The sequence below is a fragment of the Dromaius novaehollandiae genome, chromosome 8 (assembly GCF_036370855.1).
Source record: "Dromaius novaehollandiae isolate bDroNov1 chromosome 8, bDroNov1.hap1, whole genome shotgun sequence".
Lineage (NCBI taxonomy): Eukaryota > Metazoa > Chordata > Aves > Casuariiformes > Dromaiidae > Dromaius > Dromaius novaehollandiae.
The window spans coordinates 32,846,617-32,861,889 of NC_088105.1; the positions used below are offsets into that span (position 1 = coordinate 32,846,617).

At 41.6% G+C, this 15,273-nt stretch overlaps 1 protein-coding gene across 2 annotated transcripts in view; it reads right to left on the minus strand.

Annotated features, from left to right (window-relative positions):
- The window catches only part of TRABD2B (TraB domain containing 2B), a 315,314-nt gene that overhangs the window by 122,195 nt on the left and 177,846 nt on the right, over positions 1–15,273 (minus strand). For both annotated transcript variants that reach the window (XM_064516186.1, XM_064516185.1), the window contains exon 4: positions 9,220–9,394. In XM_064516186.1, the coding sequence (XP_064372256.1) occupies positions 9,220–9,394 (175 nt within the window). The remainder of the gene's footprint in view (positions 1–9,219; positions 9,395–15,273) is intronic.

Here is a 15,273-nt window from a genome sequence, read left to right on the forward strand (position 1 = left end):
ATGAAGTGTCTAGCAACCATATTGATTTCAACACCCCTGTGATGAAATCTAGTCAGAGTCATACAGGACCTCTGCCTAGTTTCCTGAGAGCTTGCAGGGTGGCCTCAAGGATCCACAGAAAGCTCTTGCATGTGCTGGGGGGAAGAGTATTTCATCTCATGTTTAAGCCTGTTCCTCTTCAGCAGAGTGCTTAAGCCTGGGTGTAAATCTCTCATGATTATCTGCAGTTCTAAAAAGAGAAAATTTCCTGAATTATGTCTATGTTTTTACTTCTCAAATGTTGAAGAGAAATAGAGCAAAGGTATAGCCAAAATCTTTATATTGTAGGACAGAAGGGGCCAATATAGCTTTCTTTTTTTTTTGAGAACAGGCAGGCAGAATTAGACTTAAACAGTAGAACTTGGCACAGATAATAATAATAAACATGATATGAAAATGTCAGGCACCCAGACAAACTGACATTAATGCATGAGTTTCTTTAAACCAAAAAAATCCTACTGTGTACATGCAACTTTTCCCATTCATCATGGAAAGAATTACACCAAAGATGGTAAATGCATACACCACAGGTTATAACACCTATTTTCTTTGCTTTTATCATTTACTTAAATAACTCCAACTACTAAACACACAGACTTAGATTTTGGGCTGTAACCTACTTCAGTAGTACAACAACCAAAGCAATGGAAGAAGTGGCCAGCCAGGACCCCCCTGTGGAACAGGAGGAATTTTCCATGGACCGGAGGGAGTTCAGGCTTTGCTCCACCTTTCCTTGAACAGTTAAATTTGGCGACACACTAGGGGAAAAAGCAACCAAGTGCAAGCCCGGTTCCATGAAGCTTTCACTTGGAAGGTCCCTTACATACCTGGCTTGGTCGGTACAAGTGAGAGCAGCCTGAAGACAGGTCTCACCACAGTTGTGCTTCACCACTGCATATGCAACAATAAATATCCATGATTAATAAGTGTTTATACAACAAGCGTTTTTCCTAAATCAGAATTGCAAGAATCAGCCTTCACAATAGCAGTTTCACAATAATAAGGTAGTGCAGTTGGGTTTATTTTGGCCTTTCTAACTCAGGTTTTCTCTCTGTGCTGATTTAAGCTGCAGGTGAAAAGAAATTATTCAGAGGCTTCCAAATCTGCATGTGATATAAGATCAATGCATATAAAAAAGTTCCGCCTATTTTTTTAAAAGGCTACAGGCTGGATTTACACTTGGAATGAGCTATTTCCTAGTGGAGCAACTTCTGATTTCCAACGGAGTGTCTGAAAAGAGAATCAGGCCCTGCCTTTTTAAATGAAGACTTAAATGAATCAGTTACATGGTTTCACTCAAAATTAGCACGCAAGTATATTTTTAAAAGCAAAGTGATACTCTGCCTTAAAAATAATAGTAAAAACAAGTCCATACACAAAAACAGGCCGATCTCACTATGAGCATCTGGATGCCCAAATAAACAAGAGCAAAGGGAGTTCTAGCATCTGCAAACTGTTAATTCACCCTTTTCTTCTCTTTTGTAGCCTCGCCAAGTTCAATCTCCTGGTGGCCAATTTCTTGCTCCATTGAGACAACCCGCTGATGAACTGAGCTAGTGATGTCAGTAGCACCACTAATCAGTGTTGGACCAGGACGTCTGACCCTGGGGATAGAGTCTCTTTATGTTGCAGTCTGCAAGTGTTTTTTTTTTTTGTTTTTTTTTTCCCTGCCCCCTTCATATTTTTTTTTCCTTTTATGTTCCTCAGAGGCTCCAGTAGGAAGAATGGAAGCAAGAAAGAGCTATAGAATTCTGGAAAAAGAAGGACCAAACTTCAGATGTGAGGCTGAAATCCCAGTGGCACAAAAATGGGTGCAATTTCATGCCCAATTTGCACACAATACTGTGTCAGTTGTGAGTGCAAAACACCTATTTGCATATTCAGTATCTCTCACTCCTCCCCCATTCCTCTGTGTGCATTTAGATGGTGGCCTCAAGGCATTTCCCTTTTGAAACTCACTTCCAAATAACATATGTGAACTTGAGTGCCAGATCTGGTGGCAGGTGCTAATGACTTTCACAAAGGCTCTCTGGATTTTAATTGTTTACATTTAAACCAAGTACAGTATCCATCACTTCCTTTCCTTTCCCAAGCTATTGAGCAGAGCTATGATTTCCCATCACAAGAGATTCCCACTTCCCCTACCCCTGAAGCCTGACAGCCATCACGTTCCATCTTGGTTGTGACTGCCTTTTTAGCAAGTAGATTCAAGATGGCTACAACATCCGGCTGCTCTCCCCAGGCTCTCTTGAGTTTGTGGAGAAAAATAAGCACATCTCAGAGGTGATCCAGACCACCGGAGACCTGATTCAGCTTTGGAGACACCTGTTGCTCTCCACTCACTCTAGAAGGTGCAGGGTGAGCATGCATGTTCCTACTTTTGGTACCTCCAGTATCTAAAATGAGATGGGACAAAATCACCCCTTGAAATTCTGTTGTGAGCAACAGGACAAGAGAGAACTGGAGCCAAGGACTAGGAAAAGCAAGTTTTATATTCTACCTATGCTCTGACACCAGCTCCACACTGTAGACAAGCTACCTGTTTTCCCAGTGGCAACACAGCCACAAAAAACTGTGACCCACTTAGGGTGGCATTATGAAGAACCATCAGATAGTGTTTGCAAAGGATGCTGGAAATAACAAGTAAGGTTATTGTAAATTATGATGATCAGAGTCATCACTGGTGCTGCTGCCAGCCTAACACAATAGAATGGGGAAAGAATTCACCTTTTCTGAACATATAAAGAGAATGAAAATCTATTTCAGGTATTCTTACTGTGCAATGAATTCCCCTGCATTTATGGGAGCATGCAGACAGCTACAACAGAGCCTGGCTCTTTTTTCTTACAGAATACCTCAGAAATTTAAACCAAATATGTCAACATTAGGTACTTAATCTTAGCCAGCTAAGTCTACAGGTAGACATCTAAATATAGCAGGCTTGATCTTCTGAAGCATTGAGTACTGTTAATGCTCACTGATTTCATTACGAGTTGTGGCTACCTGTCTATTCCAGAAATCCTGTGCTCTTCCACCAACCAAGGACAACAGCCGAGGTTTCCTCCAGTCCCTCAAATCCAGAGGGCTCACTAAACCTTGCAGGGTGGGAAAATACATGCTTTTTTCCCACAATAGGACTGTGATTCATGGGCAGCTTGAGTCCCTCTCTCACCATGAGAGCCCCTATAGTACTTGTATTTCAAATCTTTCTCCCAGCACTGAAATAATATTCTCCTTGATTTTTTTTTTTTTAAATTACCAAATCCACTGTCCTAAAGCCTACTGATTTGGCTGCTAATAAGCATCATGAACTGGAGCAGCATCCAAACTGCTGAAGTAATAAATCCAGCTCTTGGTTACAAAACCGACAGCTCTCATAAAAGACAGAGAAAAAGAAATGCAAGTAAGTAAAACATCCTAAGGAAATTATCGTTCAAATTAACTGCAGACATAAATTTATCCATCTGTTATCATAAGTGTTACTTGAAAATTATTTGCCCATAAAAATGAAATAAACCAGAGTGATTTTTTTCTTAAACATTGACTTCATGTGTATAGTCTTAGTTGCCAAAATATTAGCTCTCTTTAACAGCCCACGTGCTCTTGGCTGCTTCTCTGTTTCTTGACTGTAAATGGACCTTTATAAATCGCTTGTATATCAGGTCTAAGGCGCTTCACTGTTATAGTGTACCTGTAATTTCTAGCAATCCCGGAGGGACTTGCAAACAAGTAAACACTCCCAAACCCCAATTCTGCTTCAAAGTTTCTTACTTTATCACTTTTACTCATTCAAAGTGGAAGAGTATCATGCCTATTACCTGAAAAAAATCATTTGACTTCACAAAGAACAAATGTTGTTTCATTGCTAGAGTATAGTTACTGTGAATATAGGTTTGATGAGATTTTTTTAATTCAATTTGAATAGGGTAAACCCTAGCAGGAAAGAAATGAAAGGTACAGAGCCGGGTCCCACTCTACCCAAATCCTGTATTTTGGGGGGGGGGGGGGGGGATGAGGAGAAGGAACAGAAAATGGAAAGAATAAATGGCCATTTTCACTTCTGTGTGTTTTATAAAGGAAAAGATTAAAAGTTTGAAGTGCTCCAATGCATTTATAGTGCGAGTAATGTCGTGGAGCATGGTGGCAGTGGGAATCTTTATAAAAGTCTACTTTTTTATTTTTAAAGATGTCTGAAAACTGAAAAGCTAACTGTAGAAGTGTGTAGCTTTTTTTGTTTCAAAACTCTCAATGGGAACAAAACCTTTCTACAGGGGAAAGAAAAAAAAGCTTCATTTAGCAGATCTAAAAGCTGTTTTTAGCTCAGCTTACTAGGATACTCAAGTAAACTTTCCCCTTTTTGCCTCCCCAGAATTTGTCTGCTGGATGTTTCATGACCTTGTTCTCGGTTATGGACCGGACACATTGACCGAACCACCTCTCCCAACAATGCATCACGATGCCTTTCTGCTCAGCGTCTGAACAGCACATATGAGAACAGTTTAACTGGGAATCCCAATTTACAGAGAACAACGGCATCCAAACTCTTTGGGGTTTTGACGTAAGTGAGAGTTTCTGTGTGTGAAAGTCTGCTTTCTGCAAACAGAAGGATTCTGTTTCCCGAACTGCCCTATCATCTATCAGCAGAAAGATTTAAATCAGCCCTAACTATAAGTGAGGCAGGATGAAAAAGGGTGGAAATGCCATGTGCGGATTATTTAATAACCAGATCACAAATACATAGAGAAGTATAGGCAACTAAATTCATGGCCTGTTATATGCCGATCAACCCATCAGATTTGACTGCCACAACTTCAGTGGGAAATAACTACTCCTCAAAAAAACAGCAGGGCCTTCTCCAGGCTGAAGCCGGCTGCACCCTACTGAGTGGCATTCTGCGCTGAACTCCATGTGATCTTTACTTCTTACATCTTCCTTTGGGCTTGATCCTTTTCTATCCGAAACCAGTGGGAATATTTCCAGTGAGTGACCTGACGACATCAGGGTGCAGGCTCTAACTTCACATGAAGGTTATCTGGATTTGACGAGAGAAGTCTCCCCTTCTCCCTCCACCTGCCCATCAGATCAACCGCTCACTATCATCCAGCCAGACGGGGATTCATTCTGTGCCTGAGGAGTTATGTTTTTTCTCATGGTAAAGGAAAGTCCTTGCCATGTGGATAGAGCCTTATACTATACAATGTTTTAACCCAGCAGGAATTTCTTCCAGTTCGAACCCACAACTCTTCCCAACCAAACCTTTTGCTGACAGACGCCAGCATCTTCCAGCGCTAACCGCAAGCTCAGCAGCAGTAGGTTTCTGCACTACTAGACAGCCAGGATAATATCATCTTGTTTTACAGCTGAAGCCAGCCACAGCTTTCATCCTGTAAACTACTGCTTTTGGTCACAATGACCCCTGTATGTTTTTTTTCCTGTTCTAAACAACAGTATCCATTCCCGGAGGAGTCTATAAAACGACTTGCTGCCGTGGCCATTGACGAGGATACAATGAATTGAACCAGACTGTAATTTGCAAAGACATCTGCATCATGTCTCCTAGCTTAGTCAAGCTGCTTATACTAATCCACTGCTATGCAACACTAAACTATCCACCCATGGCATCAGGATTTTAAACCGGGCTCTGGATGGTGCCCTGACAAAGTCACAGATCTTTGATTGCTACATGGAGTAGTGTAACAGTATCAATTCAGCTGCCTACAAGGTTTTTTATCCACTTGTCCCTCAGCAAACAGACTCTGTGAAGGGAGATTTGTCCCTTCTTCCTGGTACTCAGTGTGACTAACATCTCAAGCCAACCCATGCAGTTCAGTGGTGAGAATATTCCAGTTTCCTGGGGTTTCCGAGTCATGACACTATGTGGTTTGGCTACAACAGCGCTTTGATTCAGCAACTGCAACGCAATTGTCAAAGCCAGGTAAACCTAACAACGCCGCTTTTATTCTAGCGGAGAGTTAAGTTTGTGATTGCAAAAACTGAGAATAGAGTTACAAAGGAGAAATACTCTAAGAGCAAGAAAGCACAGCTGCAGATTATACCAGTGAGCACGTTCTTGCTCCAGCGTGCAGTTTTCCCCTTGCAGAAGCCAAGGGAGGGAGCAGGCAGCACGCTGCCTCCGGAGCGTCGCTGTCAGAGCGGGACCTCGTCCCTGAGCCCCCGCGCTCCCACCACACCATCGAGTTACAGGGTGCCGCCGACTCCAAACACACCAGGCGCAGGGCTCGGGAGCCTCCTTACAGCCGGGAGCTTCCCCCAGTCTTCAAGAACGCATTTGCTGAGGCTTTCCCAGCGCGCCTTTCCTCATACCAGGTTTACAGCCTATTTAGAAAGCTTCCTTTAGCACGGTTTTACCCTATTCTTCCCTTCCCGAAAGCTATGATCAAGACTAAGTTGGTTTCTCAGTTTCATAATGCTTCAGGGAGTACATCTCACTAGAGCTATTATTTGTTCATTATTTTTGATATCCTCAAAATAAATGGTTTAATACAGAGATCATGCTTAGTGTAAGATCAATACTGATGAGTTTCTCAGCTTTTGGGGTACTTTATCCAGAATATTTTTTTCAAATTATTTCCCCTCCATCATATCTCAGTTTTAAATATGTGGCGCACCCCCACCACCCAAAAAAAAAAAAACCAAAACAACAACAACAAAAAAACACTTTTGCACTAGGTCTGAGACCAAACACATTGCTACTGCAGACCTGTCCTAATCAAAGACAGGCCTGTCCTGCTTGAACGTGCTTATTTTAAAGGTGCATATCTTAAATTTTGCACTCCAGAAGCCATGGGAGTATGCAAAAAACTTAACTTTAATCAAGAACACCCTTCACTTAGTAAAAAACAAACAAACAAACAAACCCTGAAGGACTCACATTTTTTGAAAAGAGTTTAAAATCATGACCTGAGCACACACCAAGCAAAACTCAGAATTCCGGAGGTAAATATAAGAAATACCAAGTGCATTTAAAAAACACAACACACACTTTTTTACTACACTCCTACAATTACACTTCAGGACAAAAATTGCATTTGCATGATGAAAGAAAAAGCCTCGCTTGCACTTAAGCCACATAAAAGTTCTGGCATTGAAAAATTGAAAGTTTTCTCAGTACATATTATATGAAGAAAAAATAGTCCAGAGAACAGAGGAGAAATTAATTACTTTTAAAGTGGGGATAGCTTGCAGGGATGGACTGCTCTAGTGAAAAAAGCCAAAGGGATACTGAAACAAAGCACCAAAAGGCCAACCAAAAGCTTTTCTCAGCATCTCCCCCCACCCCAATTTTCAATAAATCCTGTTGCATGTGTCTGCTCTCTCTTGTAATACTCAGTTGGGGGGGGGGGGGGGAAATCCAGCCACAAAGGCTGTTCTCAGCATAGCCAGAAATGGACAATAAAGGATAAAATGGCACCTGCTCTTTATGAGTTTCACTTTTATTAAAAAAAACAAACAAAAACAAATTGGATAAATTTCAGGTGGTTGTTTTTGGTTGCAAGGAGGCAAAACAAAAGCCCAAACCTTCCACAGTTTAGATATGACTTTCTAAGGAAAGAAATGTGTAAGTAGTGTATGTTTGTTTAATTTCATGCTTGCTATTAGCATATAGAAATACCATTGTGTAGTGCATCCACGATCTGTCTAGCCCAAGATCCTATCTCAAGCAGTAGCCTGTGATGGATGCCCAGGGAAGTGTGCAAGAAGCAGGGCAAGTATGTAATGATACCCAGTTTCTCCTCCTAGGCTCCACTAATTACTGCTTTAGGGACTTCCTGAATGGGAAACTACATCAAAGCCATGATGTTTGACGATCTCAGCTGGACCTAGCTCCATGGGTTAGGCAAGCTGTTTTCTAAACCCATCAGTTTCAGCATCTATGAATCCCTGTCCAATTTTGAACCACAATGATATATTTTCCTACTGTAAAAACAGTTAAGTAAAATTCCTCATACAGAAAATATCAGGCAAGCTTGAGATTAAATAGGCTTGGGAAAATTCAGTCTGGATACACTCAAAAAATAAATACATCAGAATGCATCTATCTATGCTAAACCCTGCAGTCTTTAATCAAAATTCCCACTGAAGTGAATAGTGAAAGGCGAGTTGTTGCCAAAGTTCATTGCTAGAGTCATGGGATGAGAAGCAAAGTTCTCTCACAAATGAGAAATTGCCAAAGAGATGGAGCACAGAGAGGAGGAGGAGGAGGAGGAGCGGATAAGTTCTCAGCATGACAGTCACAGACTGCCTTCAAGTCAAGGGAACTTGAAGAATCACTTAAGCTAGCACTAAAGGATTCTGCTGAACAGAGGCCTTAACAGTTATTATTTATCTTCTTATTGGAGATAAATGTAATTCCATTGGGAGGAGAGGGGAAGAGAAAAAGAGAGAGAAAAAGTGAGAAAAAGGACAATAGCACCTACTGCTGCAGACTTGCAGAAATACTACAGACATCTTTCTTCTACAGACTTACAGAGAAAATTAAAACATGCAAGGAAACACACTGGATTTTTACTATACGATTTATAAAGCTGGTATTTAGCCACACGCATACCTCACGTCATTGTGCAAAGGTCAAAAATAGCTGTTCTATACAGGTACACCATCAAAGTAGCTAAGGCAGACATCAAGAGAATATAATTACAGCAGTCCCAAAAGGTTTCAAACCCTAGGCCAGCTCAGCAATGCGCAAGTCTCTAGTCCATAGCAAGGCTTGTATTTCCACAGTCTCTCTGACAGCAGAACCCAAGCTTGCAAATTTAATGGCAGTTTGAGCATGTCCTACCACCCACAGTCACAAATACAACTATTGCACAGACACATCCCAGGAAGCTAAGAGGCTGGGGTGGGGAAGCAAACAAACTGTGCGAGAGGTAATAACAGCTTCACATTTCTACCAGGTACAGTTTGACAGAGAACAAAGGAGAGCAGCCCATTCACAGCTTGGCTGGACTCAGACTCATCTCTTACCCCCACTCACCATGCTTTAAAAGCAGGTTTAGATGGACAAAAGGAGAAAGCACTTTGTGTTTCAAAAGCAAGCCCTATTAAAAAAACCCCAAAAACGCAACAACTTTCCGCAGGACCAGAAGCAAAACCCTGGTGTTCAACCTATTTTACTTCCAATCACAACATCCAAATAAGAGAGAATATTTCATGCCACACCTGCTCCAAAGGCAAAGAAAAAGCTCTTGTCTGCATTCTCCCTTAAAAGCGCCATCACTCTCTTCCCCATCCTCTCGTTCCTCTTGTAGATGAGTTCCTGTCTGAAGTAGCTGTCAATCTCCTGAGCTGTCACCTGCTCGTGGGGAGGGAGCGTCGTGTTGATGAAGTTAGGGACCTGCAGTAAAGAAAGCAGTCAAGGTTCAGGCACAGAGACCAGACACTACTAAAGATAATAAGCACAAAACATGGGCTTGTGAGAAAGGCTACATACTCCCAGAACACTGGAGGTTTTAATCAAACTTTATTTGAACCACCTGAACATCACTAGCCCATCAAAAACAACTAGAGGATATGAGCTTGTGAGACTGCTGGGAATTGTACCAACCACTCCCTGCCCCTTTCCCCCTGCTTTTTTTGGTGAACCTGGGACCTTTCCTAATCTGGGAAGGGCACAGCAAAATGGAACACTGAAAAGGAGAAGGGCAAAACTTTACCAGATAGAACTTGAGTTCATTTGACTTATGGCCAGAAGAGGAAGTTGACCTTCTCTATGTTCCTTCAGCAGACTGAGTTCAGGCACTACATGTGGATGAGTTACTAAAAACTTTGCTATCTTTTTTCAACATAGTTCAGTGGCTAATTAGCACCAGAACAGGTCCTGGAATCCGTTCTCAACCAAAGTCACCATAAACTTGAGTAAGAACTGCAAGATTTCGCTTGTATATACTGTTTTAAATAATCCAAACAGTTAAAAAAATAGGAAAGGTTAGTGAATACAGATACAGGAAGACGTAAACAGAATAAAACTGCTAATCTTTCTTGTAACTTCAGATGCTATTAGATCTCACCAGGGAAGACCATGCACTGTAACACAGAAATCTTTAGAATATTTCTGATATTTCCTAGGATAGTAAGAGAATTCCATAAGAATAGCTCCTTTATTCACTCTTTTTGTGGGGAAAGACATTCATACTCACAGGAGAGAGGTGAAACACCCCTATAGTTCATTCTAGTGAGGGAAGCAGAATTACAAATGAGCCAAGCATGAAGCTGTAAGAGGCAAACAAGCCACAAGTCTCTGAATATTAGGATAGGCAACTTGTTTTGACATGATGGGAGTTCAAGGTCTACCATGAGAATACGGGAGCCTATGGGACCTGCAGTGAGAAATGCCGCAGGTGGGGAATGTTTGATGACTGTTTACAGGACCCAAGCACCTTCATGTGATTTGCTTTGCCTAATCATTGGAAGGCAGTTTAAAGTTGCAAAACCCAGCTTCAGATTTCTAAGTCCCATGGTACATGTAAAGCTGCCAGGATTTCCAGTGTTAATCTGAGTCAGTGGTAATGATACTGCATGCACAGCCCATAGGGGGAACATCCCTCACTCAGTGTGCTGAAATACTTGATGCAGGGACTCTTTTTTTTTTTTTTTTTTTCCTCTCTCTCTCTTTCTGGTTTTCTACTATACCAAATTCCTGCACTTACTTCCTGGATGATGCCTTTGGTCTTCATTTTTTCAGCCCACACCTTCTCCTCCCACTTTGTTAACAGCAGCAACTTTAACACCCCACTTGACATGATTTTGTCACAAACATTTTTGTCTCCTCCCATCCTCTTTACTCATATTGCCTCTCCCAAAGCTTTCAGTAAGTCTTACATAGTTAAAGAACTAATTTTCATTTTCCCAGTGGCTCTCACTGAAGCCTTCTCTTTGCAGCCTCAGCTATAGCTCTTCTAATGTGTGGGGGACAGAGTAGCTGAGATTTCTCACCACATATTCAGAGGGAAAGGCTAGGCCTTGCTCTGGATTCACATCAAACGCTGTACCCAGTTACCCTAGCTAGAAATAGGCAACAAATTTCATGAGCTGGAGAATCATGGGTGGCTGGTGTTAATGCTGCTGGCTACAGAAACCTGCCTGGTTTAATTACACTAGCCTGTTGGGCTATACAGACCAGGTGGACCTTTGATTCTCTGAACGCGACGACTTCCCAACTCTCTTTGCCAAATCACCAGACTTCTCGCAGCAAGTCCCTCCTTAGAGATTCCTTGCATTATCCTGAGTCACTCCTTCCTCTGGGCTTTCCAGGATGGTTTGGCTTCTCCATTATATCTTGTAAACTTCTCAGAGCAAGCAAGTACTTTGCACCTTGTTCTCAGTTTAGCCCTTTGCCAGCACTCAGCAAATAATAACAGTCCCGTTAAGCCAGACCAACTGGAGACACTAGTTTCCTGTTAATATAGCAGAAAGCTGCCTCACTGTCTGACAAGAATGTGCATTTGTCTCAAAGGGATGCAGAAACAGCTTGCTGGTTTTGGAAAGGTAAAAAACTGCTGCTAGCTACAATAGCAAACGATATAGCAGCCTCAATTCCTTGTGCAAGGTAGTGGGAGATTTTTATCCAAGGGATAAAATTTGAGGAATAAGTAGCCATTTCACACTTGCAATAACCTCTGAAAAGTAAAGCTGTGAATCAATTGGTTCCACATAGATATCACGAGCCTTTGTATTTCCTCTGCACTGAGACGCTGAGTTAATGGGCAGCAGGATGATGTAGCTGAGCCAGGAATCAGGGGAGCTCTGGGAGATTGAAAGGGAAGACGAAATTTTTTGAGAACATCTGAATGCACAACACTCACAAAAGGGAAATCTCCTCTGTCTTGCTTCTGGCTGAGAGGAAGCGAAGGCTGGGCACTGGTGGGGACCTGGTCTTGAATCACCTGCAATGATTCTGGGGAAGCATGTGCTGCATTGCCCTCAAGGACAACCTGCTCTTATCCAAGGCAGAAGTTGCAATGTTGGACGATGGAATTACTTCTTGCAGCCCACTTCAACCAAGTGAAAGCTTTAATGCTGGAGATTTAAACAGCCTGAGGATATAAGTTTTGTTCAGACCTTGAGCAAGAGAGTTTTTGCCAAAAAGGCACATATCTTCCTTCAGCTCATGCAACTCCATCACTTGTGATCCTACGTCCACACTCAACCCAGTTTGCTCCCAGCTTGTTCCCCTTCCTTACCTAACCTAAAACGCAGTCCACAAAATGGAATCATTTCCTTCCTTTGTTTTCGTTTTCTTTTTTTCCCTTCTGTGGGAAGGAGTTTGCTAAGAGCAGAGAAAGAAACTTCAAACCAGGGACTGTGTTTTGTCAGCATTTCTCAGGCTTGTCCAAAGAACAAGAGGAGAGAAGTAATCACCTCTAGAGACACATCATCATCTATAGATCCCTCTGCACCTTGTACATTCTTGTATTTCTAATGACTGCACCATCACAGGCAAAGAAGACAGTGTGTACATATGTTTGTGTGTGTGTGGCAGAGGACAGAAGATAAATGATTGGAGTAAGTATGGCTGTACACAGTAGTGCAACCACACTCTGAGCTACGACACCAGCCCCATTAATCACCTACGCTCTTCCCTGTATCTCAGCTCCTTTCCACAGTGCGTGACATACACCATGCCTGACTTCCAGGAGGCAGCTGCTCCTGTTGATTTAAGAAACCTTTCGGATTCTTAACCACAAGACGGGGATCAGAGAGTCAAGAAACAGTCACAAGCAATTAGGAAGCTGTTAACTGCAGCCAGGATTTAAGGGTTTTTTTGGGGAAAAAGAAATCTGTTGATTTAAAGGGATGGGCTGAAGAATGCACCAAAAGGTACACCTTTCCTGTTCCACTTCATCAAAGATTTTTGTTTCAATTCAGTAAAAAAATACATAGTTTTAATATTTAATGATAATTATTTGTCATTTCTAGACTGACAGTGAAAGGATGAGACATACATTGTGTCAATGGGTGAGGGACTGACCACCACAGAGATAATAGCTGACTACTGCTGCCAGTATTTAAGTTGTTCTGCAGCAGGATAGATGATGGAAGCACTGAAAAACTCTAACTTTAATTTTGCTGCTGATGTAGAAAAGTAGCAGTTAGATGAGCAGAAAAACACAGTGCTATCCATTTCCTGGGGTGTGCTTACTTTGCAGTGGATGCACCTGACAAAAGGATAAATACATGCTTTTTGTCCAGTCTCTGCAAACCATTCACCTTTCTGAGAATCCAATCAACTCCATCTATGTATATCTCACACTATACATATTTCCCATGAAACCTCAAAAATGTATTTCATTAGAGGTTTTCAGAAGAGAGAATATTTTGTCTTGCTGAATTAGCTAGAATTCTTTTATTTTCTTTTTCTTTTTTTAAGTAGTCCAACAAAATGCCACCATATTCCTTTTTACCTTTGGTTACAGCTCTCCTATGGACAGTATAGCTTGACCCTGAAGTCAATCATTAGGTGTCAGCCTTGGTGTCATTATGTACATCCTGCATCTTTTAGTCAAGCTTTTGAGGTTAAAGGAAGAGACTATGGGAACAGAAAAGGAGTTAAGTCCCAGTCTTGCAGAAATTACCCCCCCACACATATGGCCTGTATAATTTTACTTGAGTCAGTATCCCTGATGGAATATATGTGTGGGTAAAGCTCTAAACATACGTATGAGTTCACAGTGCTGTGGGACATAGGCCATAATTCTTCACCTTTGAAGTCAGTGGGAGCTTTAGGCAGAAGAAAGAGGAAGGATTGTGCGGTGGTTATGACACTACCCTGAAAAAATGGTTCTGCTCCCGTGGGTGATATATAGCTCTTGCATGATCACAAGCTTGTCATTTGGGTTTAGACCTTCAAAGGAAATTCAGCACTTAACCTCCAGTAAATATCTTTGAAGCATTTGGCTTTATTCCTCCTGTCTCTCAAAAGCCCATCTGTAAAATGGGGACAGCAAGACTTGCCTACTTGAGAACTGATTTTTGCATACAAGGCACTGGCTGAATCTAGACAGAGACAACAGGACCCAAAGGAAGATCCAGAGTCAGAGATGATGCCTAGCAGTAACTGCTCTTCCCATAAATATGCTGGATATATCACAGGAGGCTGTGATTCTGCTGCAATCATTAGCATAAGAGCTAACAATATACTTTAGCTTAGAAAACTGCAGCAGCCATATCTCAAAATCTGTGCTAGGCCATCAACTCTGTCTACAGAGACAGATACAAAGAAAAAGAGAAGGAAGATAAATTGGTGCAGAGTCTTTTATCACTGTTAGCTTGATAAAAAAAAAAAAAAAAGCAAACAGGGCTTACTGCCAAAGTTCAGCTGCAACTTCATAAACACTCAACTATATCTGAAGACATTTTTTATTTACTGTCTTTTAATATTGACAGAAGTTTTCTGGACAGAGGCACAATGGAAGAAGGTTGCCAATATCTATCTGAAAATAATTTTTTTAGACACATCTAACTACCACCAACTTTGGTTAACATTGTTTCCCTGCTTTGGATCCACTGACTGCAGTGGATCGATACTTCCAAACTACTGGTAACATTTTTAGCCTTATTGTGCTCCAGTGATGCTAGCCTATTTCTGGAATATCCTTTCAAATTGTACGATTACATCAGTGAAAAACTAGTACCACCAATACTGAATATTGGAATTGACACCAGCATAGCAAAACTTGACATTGGAAGTGGAAACAGATCTTCTGTGGTGTGGTTACTGGGATGAGGTTGACTGGCTGCAGGCAGGGATAGTCTTTACTCATACTTATATTTGCAGGCGGAGAAGAGGGAAGCCAATCCCACTGCCATGGACGATACTGTCCTCTCAGCAACCCTATTTAGAAATAAAATGATTATATATATATAGAGACAACTAGTGTCCATAACAGTGGTATTCCTCCTCGCCCTTCAGTCACACCACCGGACTGAGATGTCCCATGTGGTCAGGCACATGGTACCTCAGACAACAAAGCCCACAACAAAGATTAAGGTTGATTTCCCCAAGCCACACAGTCTTTAAAATCTTTCTTTTGTAAAGCCTTTCCAGATATCATCTTTTCCTGTCTTGATCAACCCTCTCCAATTCTGAAAATCCTCCCTCCACATATCTCCTAGTAAGCAGAAAACTAAGGAGTTTCCAACCTTATCTTATGTTCAGTGTTCAAACTCTGACTGCTGTCAGCAAGTACAGTATCATCACGAGTCTTTGCAGGGGAA